Source organism: Pan paniscus, chromosome 1 (genome assembly GCF_029289425.2).
Source record: "Pan paniscus chromosome 1, NHGRI_mPanPan1-v2.0_pri, whole genome shotgun sequence".
Classification (NCBI taxonomy): Eukaryota; Metazoa; Chordata; class Mammalia; order Primates; family Hominidae; genus Pan; species Pan paniscus.
This window is the reverse complement of record NC_073249.2, coordinates 222,123,408-222,137,771: the sequence shown is the minus strand read 5'-3', so window position 1 is coordinate 222,137,771 and position 14,364 is coordinate 222,123,408. Positions and strand designations below refer to the sequence as shown.

Sequence of the window (14,364 nt, the reverse complement as noted above, 5' to 3'; positions counted from 1 at the left end):
CACACCCGGCCTCCTCCAGCCTTGGCTCTTGCCACTTCCTCTACCTGGATCAAATCCATGCGCCCCTCATATTCCCTGAGCCAGGCCCCCCTCCCACATCCTGGGCGGAAGGCATCTCCTCCGGGCTCCGGTCACACTAGGCCCCCCACTGTCCAACTCCCACTGCCTGACTCACAGTTACTGCCTCGGTGGCTGCCTCCTGGCTCCATGAGGAGCCCACGCACCCCGGCTGGGCACGTGGTACACATCCTATGATGGAGAAGTGCCCATTTCATGCCCCAGGCTCCTGGGTGGGAGGGCTTTCAGGACCTCTGTGTGAGAGATGAGGATGTCGGGGATGAAGGAGGACCCCCCAGGGGCCGGGCTTATCACACCCCTTCTTTCTCTTCTGTTCCGCAGGCGGTCCAGCCTCGTCATCACCACCAAGATCTTCTGGGGCGGAAAGTAGGTGCAACAGCTGGCGATGCTTCCAGCCCCGGCCCAGCAGCCACGGCCCCGTGCTCCCCAGAGACCCCTGACCTAGAAGGCTCCTGGGGTGGCGGGAGGACAGTCCTCCTTGAGAAGGGAGAGTGGTCGGGGTCTGTCCTGGACAGGCCCCGGCCCAGTGCCATTTCCTGTCCCCAGCAGGGGCAGAGCTGGTGTTTCTGCAGCCATCAGCTATGCCTGGTGCCTGTCCCTGTTAAGGGACGTCAAATCCAGAAAAGAAGCTGTGGCTGAGTTTGCCACAAAAACCTCGCTTAACTTTTCTTTTTACTCACATGGATTATTTTTTCCTGGTCACTATGGTAACATCATAAAAATTATAGAAAACACAGAAAATTTGTGAACTGCCCAAACCCCCAAAGCACTCCAAATTCCCTGGGCCGCCTGTCACCCCTGCAGGTCTCCAAGTGTCTAGCTCCGTAGTTTCTGGGCTGGACACACTTGGGCTCATAGGAATTATAACTACGATTCATTCATTCATTCTTTTTTTTTATTTTTATTTTGTTTTTATTGTTTATTTTTTTGAGACAGGGTCTTGCTTTGTAATCCAGGTTGGAGCGCAGTGCCACAATCACAGCTCACTGTAGCTTCAAACTCCTGGGCTCGAGCGAGCCTCCCACCTCAGCCTACAGGGATGTGCCACCATGCCTGACTAATTTGTCCTTTTTCTCTCTCTTTTTTTTTTTTTTTTTGAGACAGGGTCTCACTTTGTCACCCAGGCTGGAGTACAGTGGCATAGTAGCCCAGCTCACTGCAGCCTCAACCTCCTGGGTTCAAGTGACCTTCCTGCCTCAAGTAGCTGGTTCTACAGGCACATGCCACCATGCCCAGCTAATTTTTTTATTTTTATTTTTATTTTTATTTTTGTATTTTGTAGAGATGGGGTTTCATCATGTTGTCCAGCCTGGTCTCAAACTCCTGAGCTCAAGTAATCTGCCCACCTCAGCTTCCCAAAGCACTAGGATTGCAGGCGTGAGCCACCATGCCTGGCCTTAATTTGTCCTTTTTTAAGATATGGGGTCTCACTATGTTGCCCAGGCTGGTCTTGAACTCCTGGGCTCAAGTGATCCTCCTGCCTTAGCCTCCCAAAGTGCTGGGATTACAGGCGTGAGCCACTGTGCCCAGCCTGATGTGTTCTTAATTAAATAATAATAATAATAATAAGTCCAAATCAAACAGATGGGTTAGGTTGAAAATCAAAGCCCCCCACCCCCTGCTGCTGCCCCCTCCCCTCTGAGCCCTGTGACCAGGCCTCTCCCTGGGCCTCTGGGAGTTCAGCCCTGTAGCCTCGGGTCCCTACCCCCAAAGTGGAATCCGACTCCACACGGCATTTGCTGACCCTGTTTTTGCGTCTAACATTGCATCATAAACGTTTTTTGGGAGGGGCCAGGGTGCCAAAACTGCTGGCGACATCACACGCGGTCGGCCTGTTTTCCAGGGCGGAGACAGAGCGAGGCCTGTCCAGGAAGCACATAATCGAAGGTGAGGACACGCTTGGGCACCTCAGGGCCCCCACACCTGTGGGATCATCCTCGGAGGCCAAAGTGACGGCAGCACAGGGCCCGACCCCCCCAGTTAACCCACTGAGGGCCCAATCCCGGGGCACCTGGTGCTCTGGCCTGACCTTCTCCTTCCACCCAGGTAGCACAGCGGGACCCTGCAGGGAACGAGGGCAGCCCGTTGGCTGAGCACAGACCACAGACCAGCCTGGGTTTCAATCCAGGTTTGGCCCCACACTGGCCGAGTGGGTCTTCAGCAGGGGGCACCCTGCCCCATGCCTCTGCCACAGTATCTGTGCAATAGGGACAGTAAGAGCGCACCCGGCGAGGGTGGCTGGGATGCCCGCAGCGCCCAGGAGAAGGTGCACGCCACACAGCCCGGGGCTCAGCATTCGCAGGCACCGGAGCAAGGCACCGGGGTGTCTGGCTCTTGCTGTATCTTTATTGTCTTCATGCCTTTCCTGTCCGTGTTCATTTTCTTCGAGGTAATAGATCATTCCATTGAAAATCACCTGGCGGGGCAAGCCACCCACTCCCATCCTCCCCACCCCAACCCAGCGTTTCACTCTGCCGGCTGTGTGTCCTGAGCTGCTCTAAGCACCAGCGGGTGGCTTGGGTGTTTTAGACACTATTGCCATTGTTTTTGTTTTTGAGATGGAGTTTTGCTCTTGTTGCCCAGGCTGGAGTGCAGCGGCACGATCTTGGCTCACTGCAACCTCCACCTCCTGGGTTCAAGCAATTCTCCTGCCTCAGCCTCCTGAGTAGCTGGGATTACAGGTGCCCACCACCACATCTGGTTAATTTTTTTTGTATTTTTAGTAGACACAGGGTTTCACTATGTTGGCCAGGCTGGTCTCAAACTCCTGCCCTCAAGTGATGCGCCTGCCTTGGCCCCCCAGAGTGCTGGGATTACAGGCATGGGCCACCACGCCCAACCATAGACACTATTGCCTTTGATGGGACGGGCAGCAGGTGTAGCCCTCCCTCCACATGTGATAGATAAAGTCATCTCCCTGTTGTAATACACAGTGGCCTCAGAGGAGGGTATATTGTCTGAGGGAGGAGGGGCTTCCCCTTCATTTAGTCAAGGACACGTGGCCTGTGGTCCCCCGACGTCCTCCTGAAGGGAAGATCCCCCCACTCCCTGTGGGATGTGCCCCCACCTCTGCCGTGGCATTTCACGACCTCCATCAGCTTCCGGAAGCTTCCAGATGCCAGAGGCCTCTTCTCCATCTCTTGTTCCCTGAGCCGGGCATGGATGGGCCCAGGTGCCTGTGGAGATGGAGCCACAGCAGTGACGCCCCCCCACCCGGTCCTCCCCCAGGTCTGAAAGCTTCCCTGGAGCGACTGCAGCTGGAGTACGTGGATGTGGTGTTTGCCAACCGCCCGGACCCCAACACCCCGATGGAAGGTAGGTGGTCTGCGGCGGCGCCACCGGTTAGACCTGGGCGGGGTCTGAAGGGTCTGAACCTGGGGTTGTAGAGGCCACCAGCATGGGCCCTGCTGGGCACCCGGGTGAGCCGTGAGAGGAGGCCGGGTCCAGGGTGGGGGGCGAGGGGGCAGGCCTCCCCTCAGTAGGGGGTGAGCCCAGCCTCTGGCTGCAGACCCCTCGCCAGGTGCACCCGGCACCTCCAGGCTGAGTCCCTGTCCTGGCTTTGGACCCAGCCGATCCGCCCTCCGAGTCAGAGCCGCAGTGGAACTGTCCCCTCCCCTCTGCGGCTGCTATTTTGCAGCTAAGTGAAGTCGCAGTGTGGGGACTCCGACTGCAGTGTTCTCTCCAATCACCATCCATTGGGAAGCTTGGGGGGACTTTTTTGCTCTGGGGGATAAATTACTACATAGAGGAGAAGAAGCATTCAGCGCTTTGAAAATCGGTTTTGGTTACTTTGGCGTTATTTATTCTTTCTACTCCTGCGATCCCAGCCCCCTCCGCTCCCCCATCCTCCTGCTACAGGCGTCTTTCCATGTGTGCTTTGCTGCTGCAGGGACTTGAAAGTTAAGTTGTGTTCCAGTTATTGTTTTTTATTTGTTCATATACAGCACGCACGTGCGTGTGTTGATATATTTTTTTCCTTTTTAACTAAACGCGTGTTCTGCACGGTGATTTGTGCCTCCCCGCTGTGCCTTCGTCGTGCCACGCCTCTCAGTGCTCCCAGCTATCAACTCTGGTCTCTTTAAATCTTTCTTCTATCACCAGGGGACCCATTTAGTTCCTCCAAGTCAAGGACATTCATCATAGAAGGTACACAGTGCCCCCAGCCTGACTATTGACTTCTGTGTCCAAGCTGCATTTTATGAGACAGTATTTTTATTTACATGATTCTTTTACCCCATGAGAAACTTCTCCATAAAATGCATAAAGAGGGGAAAGAGCACCCTATGAGAACACCTTGCAAGTGAAGGAAAAGCAAAGTGGTGTTGGAGCCCCTCGCCCCCAGCCCCCCATCCCCTCGTTCCTCCTTCCTCCCGTGCATGGCCCCCACCCCTGGGCTTGCACTGCTGAGCTCCGCGGCGGCCGGGGGTCCTCTTGATCTGAGGATGCTGTGATCCCCACCTGGAGCCTTGACCCTGGATGGTGCCATGGGAAGGGTTGGGGAAGACCAGGTTTCCACAAGGAGCAAAGCCATCAGGGACCCCAGAACACACGGCCCCCCACCGAGTCTTAGCTCCTCCATGGTTTATGTTTGCTAAGCTCCTGTCTCTCCTGGAGGCAGAGATCACCTGGCTTGTCACGCTGCCTGGTCCACAGCACGCTGCTCCTCGGACGGCATGCTGGCTGCGTGTCCCCTCTCACCAGGTTGCCAAAGCGCTCCATCAACGTGGAATCATTTTCCTCCTGAAAGAATAACCACAGGAGCCGGCAGCCTTCTGAAACCAGGGGGTGCCCTCTGGCCACGCACAGTCTCTCTGCCCTCCCCACAGCTAACGGCCCCAGGACCCCACCCCAAGGGCAGGTGTCGGTCTCCCTGGGCCTGGGCCCCTGTCTGCCAACTGGTGCTGCCACCTGAACCCCCATGTATTATTTGTGATGCGGCAGGAGATGCTGTGGGTTTTGGCAGCAGCTAGAAGGATTCAGTCCTCCTACTTCCGTTCAACCCCATTAAATATTGAGGTGAAGGACAGTTGTCCCTAATTGTCCCTGGGTCTGGGGCCACTGATATCACACTTGGGCACAAGTGCAGGGTGCTCCCTCATGTGGGCTCCCTGTCCAGTCTGCTTCTGCCCAGATCCTCCAGGGAGCCCAGGGGCCTTTGCCTAAGACTCCCCACCTCAGGACAGCCAGAGGCTCCTGCCCCGTCAGCCCCGTCTCTCCATCACTGCATGGAAGGGGCGCCGCAGGGCAGCGTGCGGTTTCACTGGCTGGGACCTTGGAGACCTGAGACAGCTGCCGGGGAGGGAGAGTGAGGGAACGGGGCTGGCCTTGGGGGCCTTGGCTTCCCTCTGTCTGGCATGTGGACCTAAGCCTTGGCTGAGAAGAATCGGGAACTGATGCTGCATGCTCACAGGTGCCCCGAGAGTGTTTCTAAAAAACCACAAGGCCGGCCAGGCCAGGAGCCCGGACCTGGGTAGGATGTAGTAAGAGATTCTCCTGGGACCCTCTAGGTTCTCCTCAAACTTTCCCAACCAGGCATTTCCCGAGGGTCTATCGGTGTTGGCAGTTAAAGCAGGTGGCCCAGGGAGGTGGCCCAGAGAGTTCAGACTCCCTCCCAGATCTCCACCCCCAGGAGGGGACAGAGAGGATTCCCAGGAGCTACAACCTCTGACCTTGGAAGTAAGCAGAGAGCAGGGCTGGGCCTGCAAGCGTGGAAGCCAAGGGTGGTTTGCCAGGGGTCCTGGGTGAGTCTGCCGAAACCACCACTCCAGAAACCCCAGTGGCCTCAGCTCTAGCCTTTAGGAGGCCCCAGGTTCTGCTCAGGGTGGACCTCAGTAAAGGGGCACTCAGGGAGCGACCCCCAAAACAGAAGTGGACGGGAAGCCAGCACTGCCACTTTGTGGCCTCGTTGCCATTCCAAGGGGGAGCCTGCAGAACAAACCCAGCATCTTCCATCCTTCCTTCCTTCCCATCAGCCCCACTCCCAGCATTTTCAGGACCTCAGCTTCCACGCAGCATGGGCAAAGGACAAGCAGGCACTGAGGGAGAGCCAGGGCTTTTCCAGGGTCAACGTTGTTGCTGTTTTTAGAAACACTTGCACTCCCACTCACTCCCACACTGCCTTTGGCGGTCGAACTTGCAAGCACTGTATCCGACCCGTGAGAAGCCTAGCGCCATAGTCCCTTGCCCTGCAAAGCTAAGAGGCTTCTGAAATTTGAAATTTCGACGCCAAGTTCTGTTTTTAAAATCACAATATCCCCATGAGGCTGAGAGGGAGCTATAACGAGCAGATTGCTATGTCTCAAAAACATTTTTGAATACTGGGAAGAATCCACTGTGTCGCTGGGGCGAGGGTCCCTCCTCTCTTCTTTAAAAGGCCAGCGTGGAGTCTCCGCGATTTCATCCTCAGGGCCTTAGGAGTCTCTGCCGTCCACGATTCAGGTTGTTCCCAGGGCTCATGGAGCCTCGAAACTGTCCTACTCCAGGCCCTGGCCCCTCACAGGAGGAGCACCCAGAACCCTGTGGCCCTGGGACCACCCCTTGCCAGGGGACAGGCGGGTTGGGACTCTGGCCTGGTGCTGGGCTGGTTTGAGAACCTGGGCCATGGTCTTACAAGGCTTTCCACGCCCACTTCTCAGTCTCCTGGACATGACAGGAAACATGAGCTCAGCCCCGAAGCCCTATTCTCCGGGACCATATGGCGCCCCAGGTCCTGCCACATCTCCTTATCCAGCCCACTCTCTGTTCCAATTAGACTTTGGAATAGCCCGAAGTAGGAGACCAGAAACGCAAAAACACATGTCCCTCCTGCCGCCAATCTGACTGTAACGTTCATGCATTCACCTGGTCCTTCCTGAGTGATCGGGGCCCTCGAATCTTCCCCAGACCAGAGAACCTCCAGTTCTAGAGTCCAGAGCCACATTCTTTGATTGTCCCCTCTAATCTACCATAGAAACATCACGGTCCATCCATAACCCATTTTTCAACATTTCCATAGGCCTGTAACCAGTCGGGGAAATTGTTTTCACGACCAACTTCTAGGATTGTGGTTCACTTTTCTCTTTCATCCCAAAAAACCCCTCCCACACCCAACTTCAGAGCCAGGAAGTACACTGCTTGCAAGACATCTTCGCAGCCCCTGTCCCTCCTCCCAGCATCCTGCCTGTATTTGCAGAATGTCCCGAGGCTGGCCCTGAGCCCTGGCTGCCCCCCACCTGCGGTTTCCCTTTCTCTCACGACAGAGACCGTCCGCGCCATGACCCACGTCATCAACCAGGGGATGGCCATGTACTGGGGCACGTCACGCTGGAGCTCCATGGAGATCATGGTACGGTGGCCGCGCAGCATGTGTGTGTCCAGGCACAGACTCCCGGCACCGGCTGCGTATGGAGACCCCAAAGCTCTGGCGGGGTCTGTGCCTTTGGTCCCAACTGCACCGATGCCTGGGTGCTAAGGGAGGGACAGGATGGTGGAGTGTGGTGGTTATGTCTGTAGGCCTTGCAGACGGGGATTCTGCATGGATCCCAGCGCTGTGTGGCCCTGGACAAATGGCTTAACATCTCTGAGCTTGTTTACCCACCTGTAGAACACATCTGCTAGGCAAGCCCCCATGGGGCCATTCTAAGGAGTCCCTGAGAGAGCCAGTGTGAAGCTCTTAGCAGATGCCCTGGAGCTCAGCAAGCACTCTGGGGTGACAACACCGTCAGCTGTTTCCACTGGGCTCCTGAGACGTGCCCGGTGCTGTTAGGGTCAAGGGTTTCACAGGGACCCTCTCACATGCAATCCTCACCGGTGCCTTTACCAGGTGAGTGCCGCAGGCAGCCCATTTTTCAGATGTGGACACTGTGGCACAGAGCGGTTCAGTAACATGCCAAGGTCACACAGCTTGGGCCAAGATTAACATCCAGGCTGTGTGGTTCAGAGCCTGGGCTGCTCATAACTGGACCCTCCGGCCTGGGGGTCCCACCACCCACCTCCTTTTCCCAGCTCACCAGGGCCTCCCTGGCTCCCAGGGAAGCTATGAGTGTGAGCAGTGGGGAGCCCGGGCTGCAGCTGCTGGGCCAGCCTGCTCCGGGGACACCTTGGTGCCCTCTCCCTGGCTGCCCCGGCAGCCCCCCGCCTGCTCACAGGCAAGGGCCCTCGGGGTCCCTTTCTGCCTTCACAGGAGGCCTACTCCGTGGCCCGGCAGTTCAACCTGACCCCGCCCATCTGCGAGCAGGCTGAGTACCACATGTTCCAGCGTGAGAAAGTGGAGGTGCAGCTGCCGGAGCTGTTCCACAAGATAGGTGGGCACCCTCGGGCCCCTCGCCCCGCCCCACCCCACCCCTGCTCTCAGGCCCAGGGCTTGACTCCACCTGCTTTTCCTCTTCAGGAGTGGGCGCCATGACCTGGTCCCCTCTGGCCTGTGGCATTGTTTCTGGCAAGTACGACAGTGGCATCCCACCCTACTCAAGAGCCTCCTTGAAGGTGAAGGAACAGCCTGGTGGGGAGGGACGGGCAGGGGATAGGCATTTTGGACGGGTAGGACCTTTGGGCCGACTGCTTTGGTGCTGGGCAGGGATTCCGGGAGCTGCAGCTGCTCCCACCTCGGTCTGCTGGGGGCGGGCTCCTTGGCGTGAGAACATGGAGCCCCTTCTGGCCTGATCCCATGTGTAGAGGGGCTGCCCAGCCTGTGGCACAGGTCCAAGTGGAGAGGCCCTTTCACATCCCCCCACCTCTGCCCCCACCACATCCCCCCACCTCTGCCCCCACCACATCCCCCCATCTCTACCCCCTACCACATCCCCCCACCTCTGCCCCCCACCACAGCCCAGCATTCAGAACTTTGAGACCCCTGGGCCTGGGCTCCGAGATGGGGGCTGCAAAGCCACATGGAGGTGACCCTGGGAGAGGCGCCCCTCCCCACCACACAACCTCCGAATGGGGACTCAGGAGGGTCCCCAGACTGCAGGATCTGGAGAACAAGGAGCAGGCCAAGAAAGTCTGTCCAGCCAGCAGTCTCAGCACTGGGGCCCACAGCCCTGGGTTCCAGGGCAACATGGCCTGGCCCCCGACTCCTCCCATCCCATGGCAAGGTCAGGGCCCCCCTCCAGGAGGCCCTGCAATCCTCTGGGGGGGATGGCCAGGGGAGAGAGCACTCCCCTAGGGCCAGGAGGTTCTTCTGGGCCACCGGTGGCAGCCGAGACCCCAGGCTGCCAAATTTCCTAAGAGAAGGAAGGCCAGCACCTCGCCTCCTTGTCCTGACTTGGGGTTGGGCCAGCACCACAGTCTTTGCACTTCAGAGCCTGGACAGGCCCCGCTCATCCACCAGCCCATGCCCGGCCCACTGCCCACTCTCCCCTACTTGAGAGGCCTGGGGCAGGGGCACTGCCCTGGCTTCAAGATGAGAAGAGCCCCTATGAGGGAGAAGGGTCCAGAAGGAATGAGCCCATCGGCCCCCTGCACGTGGGGGTCCAGGTGACCTGCTCTCATCTGTAGCTGTGCTGCTCCCCTCCCCCGCAACCAGGGCTACCAGTGGCTGAAGGACAAGATCCTTAGTGAGGAGGGCCGGCGCCAGCAAGCCAAGCTGAAGGAACTGCAGGCCATCGCCGAGCGCCTGGGCTGCACCCTGCCTCAGCTGGCCATAGGTAACGGTGGGGTCGCCATGGGGCCAGTGCCCCTGGGGAGAACCTGCCCCAGCTGGCCGTAGGTAACAGGGTGGGGTTGCCATGGGGCCAGTGTCTCTGGGGAGAGAGGGAAGGGATCCCTGGACATCATCCCCCAGCCAGCCTCGGGTAATCGGGCTCTAAGGGGCATGGTTGGGACCCCATGCCTCTAGGGGGATGTCAGGAGTCCCTGAGGACCTGGGCCACCCCCTCCATCTGCCAGCCATGGGTAATGGGGCTCCCGCTTTCATGGGAAGAGGATGGGGAGCGCTAAGCACTTGGGCCACCTCTCCATCAGGGAGCAGCGGGCTCCCCCATGCTGCCTCCAGCCACCTCTTAGACAAAGCCCGTGCCCAGCACTGCAGGGCTTCCTAGACCCCCTCAGCCCCCCAGACCAAGATGCTGGGTCTCTCGGCCCAGTCAGAGGCAAGGCAGACCCATCAGGGGCCCCTGTCGTGGGTGTTTCTCCCTCACCTTGGGTCTCACCGCCACAGCCTGGTGCCTGAGGAATGAGGGGGTCAGCTCCGTGCTCCTGGGGGCCTCCAATGCGGACCAGCTCATGGAGAACATTGGGGCAATACAGGTAAGAGTGAGAGGCCTTGCTGGGCAGAGGGCCCATCCCAGCCCGAGCCCCATCCAGTGCATCCTCCCAGGCTCGTCCTGCGTGCCAGGCTCTGTTCTAGGCACTCAGGATGCGCCCGTGAACCATCAGAGTTGTGCTCCTGGAGAGCTTGCTTTCCAGCAGGAACAGACATGAACACTAACTGCACGAAACAAGGAGGTTAGAATGTGTGTCAGGGTGGACGAGCACTGTAGGAGAGAAGCCAGAGATAAAGGGAGGGAGCTGGGGCCAGGGACGGTGGCGCTGCAGACTCAGGTTCAAGGGGGCCTGTCAGGTGGGCTTGTTGAGAAGGTGGTGCTTGAGCAGTCTTGAGAGATGCGGAGTAAGTCACGCAAATGCCTGCGGGAAGAACCTTCCACCAGCAGGAAGAGTTGATGCAAAGGCCCAAAAAGGCCTGGAGCAGAGGGGCAGATCCCGAGAGGCACGAAACACCTCCAGGGACTTCTGAGTGAGACGGGAGCCGTGGCAAAATTGTGGGCAGAGGAGGGCGAGCTGCAGCTCAGCCTGGAAAGGGAGGCTGCTCTCCGGCTGCTCCGTCGGGGAGGCTTTGGGAAGCAAAAGTCGAAGCAGAGAGCCCTGGTGGGAAGTGGCAGCTGCAGGTCCGAGACGGGAGTGGTGGTTGGATCCTGGATGTTTGGGAAGGTGGGGCCCCCGGGACTGGCTGACAAACTGGATGTGGGGGTGAGAAGGCGAGGTGGAAGTCGGTCCCCGGGTGTGTCACCCGGAAGGGTGGCGGTGCTGTTAGCTGAGGCAGGCGCAGCTGGAAAAAGCAGTCACAGACATGGAAGTACAGCATTTGGCCTGGAGTTTCCATTTTATGTCACTGCTGCCACCACCCTTCAGGAAGGTTCTAGGGCACCTTGACATTTGAGAGGGAGTGCACAGACCCAGGCATGCTTCCTCTCTGCCCCAAACCTTCTGAAACACAAAAGCAGCGTGGCCTCCATCTGCCTCAGATGGAGCCCAGATGTGATGGGGTAACCCGGGCCTGGCCAGCCGACCATCTGGAAGAGCCTGGCCCCACCTCCTCCCCAGGCCAGGCCCGTCTTGTTGGTGGGATTCTGATTTGTTGTTGTTCTTGCACGCAGGTCCTTCCGAAACTGTCGTCTTCCATTATCCACGAGATTGATAGTATTTTGGGCAATAAACCCTACAGCAAAAAGGACTACAGATCCTAAGCCGCCCCCGCCCGCCTGCTCGGACAGTTTCCGTTCCCTCCTAGTCTCTGTTCGCTCGCTTAAGCTGTTTTGAAGCCAAGTGAAGAGTGTGGTTTGCATCCAAGAGAAAACACCACACTGTGATGTCATCGGGAAATGATCTCCCAAGTCGCTGCCAGACACCACCCACTGCTTCGCCGGACAATGTCGAAGTCCAGTCTGTGCCGGGGAAGGCACTGGTTAGGAAGGATGTTCAAACGGTCCCACCCAAGCCTGTCACCTCTGCTCATCCTCCAAGACCACCCAGCTTTCTCCCAGCCACAGCCAAGATTCCCAAAGTCAAGGCCCAAAGATTTCCAAGGTTCCCAAAGTCAAGGCCCAAAGATTTCCAAGGTTCCCAAAGTCAAGGCCAGGCCAAGGCCTGGTTGGGTCCTTGGGGCGGGCAGGGCCGGCCTCTCCTCTGCTGAGAATCCCTACTTGGTGTAGGGGGAGAGGGGAAAGGGGTCTGGCCCATCGAGGGGCCCCTTCTGCCAGGGCCTTGGTTGCTGGGGCAGGGCCTCCCCACTGGGGGTCTTCCTCCACCTCCCACTTTCCAAGGGCTCCAGGAATCTGGGGCCTGACCCCAGATTCCTCCCCCATCCTTTTCTGCTCCAACCTGCCCCACTGGGTCCCGGCAGGGGCCATGCCTACCAAGCTCGAGCTGGCCCTTGACCCCCACCCACCCCCACCCTTGCTGGCAGGGGCAGGGACCCCAGGGGGATTGACTCTGCAGTCTGGGAGCCACAAAAAGCGTAGCGGTGTGATTTCTAGCTCAGCCTCCCACCGTCTTCCTCCTACACACCAATGATGAGCCTCATGCCAGTGAGGCCCGGAGCGCTTGGGAGGGGTCCCAGTGGGGCAGGCCCCTCTGTCTGGCCACCCCTCTGTCCTGGCCCCGGAAGGCCCTGTGGTCATGTGCTCCTAGCTGCACGGTGGCTGCTGGCCACACCGCGGCAAATGGCAGCAGGGGCTGGCCCTGTGCACAAGGATGCACTCCTCTCGGCCCCTGGAGACTTTCTCTAAAGCCGCCCTCCAGCCCAGGCCGCTGCTCTGCACCGAGGTGGTGGGCTTGGGTTTTGTAGCGCGCATGCTTGGACCCTTTCAGTAAGGAAGGGTCCTTGGGGTTTTCTGTGCCCATGACTTGGGGGCTGCACCCCCACAGCACCCCCACAATGTAGGAAAAGACCTCAGGGAACCTCTCCCTGGAAAGATGGCCAGGGCTGGTTAGCCCCTCCCACTGCCTGACACCTGGGACAGGCTGGGCAGAGGGGAGAGAGGGCAGGACAGGCCAGAGTGACGCCCCCGTGCAGCTTGGGCCGGAGGGCAAGGGATGCCAGTAAGTCTGCAGGTGCAGGGTGCCACCTACAGGCCCAGGCCTGTGTCCCGAGCAGTACCCAGGCTTTGCAGACCACGCAGGGCAGGGCTCCACTGAAGCCACCCCCACCCCTCGCCAGCTAGCTCCATAGGGAAGCCTGTGTCTCCTGCCCCCAGGGCGCACCCTTAGTGCAGGCACCTCTGTTCCCGCTTTGCCCCTGGAGGAGCCACTATTCCAGAAGGCTCCACCCTGCCGTCCTGCAGGAGCCTGCTGTCCAGTCCTGGCCGGGCCAAGGCCTGGGAAACTGTGAAAGTCAGAAAGGCCAGCGGGGAGAGGCTGGGGCGAGGGGAGGAGAGGGATCAGCTTCTGCTATTACCGACCCACCTTCATGCTGCCCCTGGCGCCTAGAACCCTTGCCCCTCCTCACAGACCAAGTCCCGGGGGTCTCCACTCAGTCCTGCTGCCTGCTTCACCAGAAGCAGCCCTGTGAGTGTGGGGTGGGGAAGTCCTTTCCCAACGGAGGTCCCAGCCTATGGCCCTGGGCCCAGGTGGGGGTCGCCTGCTTCCTTCCCGGACAGGGTCCTGCAGTGGCCAATGGTGCCAGAGGGCAGGTGGCCCACCCTCGCCGTCAGGGAGGGTGGCTGGCCCCATCCCCACTGCCACCCAGCCCCACCCACTGTTGGAAGAGGGACCAGCGCGAGGTGGTGCCCAGGGTGGGCACTGCTGCTTAACGCGAGGCACACCTGGGGCAGCTGAGCCCCCAAAGGCTGCGGGTTTGCCAAACACAGAGAGGCCAGGCCCCGTTGTCAGGATGCAGGCAGCCTCCGGCGCAGCTCTTTCCACGACCTGGTTCCTGGATGTCCTGTTTGTTCCACACCCATCTACAGGGAGGATGTGAGGGGCTCTGCCTCCCAGGGCCAGGTCCCCCCTCTCGGGAGGGGGTATTGGGTAGGACCATCCAAGAAAGGACAGAAGACCAAGGGCAGTCGGGTTCTAGAAAGGAGGGCGCTGGCCCTGCTGGGCGCTGCGGAGCCCCCACTGTTTCCCACTCAGCTTTGTGCTCAGATCCCAGGTCCCAAGGAGTGACAGGGGCTTCCTCCCACCTTCTGTCCTTGTCCAGTCATGTAAATAATGTGCTTTTTCTCTCCCCGAGTCTTTTTTTTTTTTAAACCTACCGTGGTTCCTCAGCTAACTGCATTCCCTACCCAGGCAGAGACTGTCCTATGCCTCGAGCTTCCAAACAAGACTCAGACCGCGACACAGCCACCGTATTTATGGAATGACAAAATAAAGCCCAAACCCATCGGTCTCTGTGACTTTTTGCTCCTCTCATTTCCTCGGGGTCAGGGCTGGGCCAGGGTGACACGGGAGGGGAGGAAAAGGCTGCCAGCAGCAGGGCCTGGGGCAGCCCCCAAACCGGAGCCTGCAGCCAAGGGCAGGTGGGTTGGAAAGGGCCCGTGGAGAGAGAGCGGGGACAGAGAATGGGGACAGGGTGGTCGTAAGACCTGTCCC

The 14,364-nt window shown here is 59.0% G+C and overlaps 1 protein-coding gene across 8 annotated transcripts in view; it reads left to right on the top strand.

The window, feature by feature from the left end:
* KCNAB2 (potassium voltage-gated channel subfamily A regulatory beta subunit 2) overlaps positions 1–14,161 on the top strand; it is a 111,914-nt gene extending 97,753 nt beyond the window's left edge. For 4 of the 8 annotated variants that reach the window (XM_063602135.1, XM_063602141.1, XM_063602148.1 and 1 more), the window contains exons 8-16: positions 400–444; positions 1,922–1,965; positions 3,307–3,393; positions 4,180–4,224; positions 7,317–7,402; positions 8,240–8,360; positions 8,447–8,541; positions 9,581–9,701; positions 10,214–11,503. In XM_063602135.1, coding sequence (XP_063458205.1) covers positions 400–444; positions 1,922–1,965; positions 3,307–3,393; positions 4,180–4,224; positions 7,317–7,402; positions 8,240–8,360; positions 8,447–8,541; positions 9,581–9,701; positions 10,214–10,476 — 907 coding nt within the window. In that variant the 3' untranslated portion in view covers positions 10,477–11,503. Of the gene's footprint in view, positions 1–399; positions 445–1,921; positions 1,966–3,306; positions 3,394–4,179; positions 4,225–7,316; positions 7,403–8,239; positions 8,361–8,446; positions 8,542–9,580; positions 9,702–10,213 lie in introns of all 8 variants that reach the window. The other 4 variants (XM_008975728.5, XM_057299890.2, XM_008975727.5 and 1 more) reach the window with 3 other exon arrangements.
* Positions 14,162–14,364: the final 203 nt, after the last annotated feature.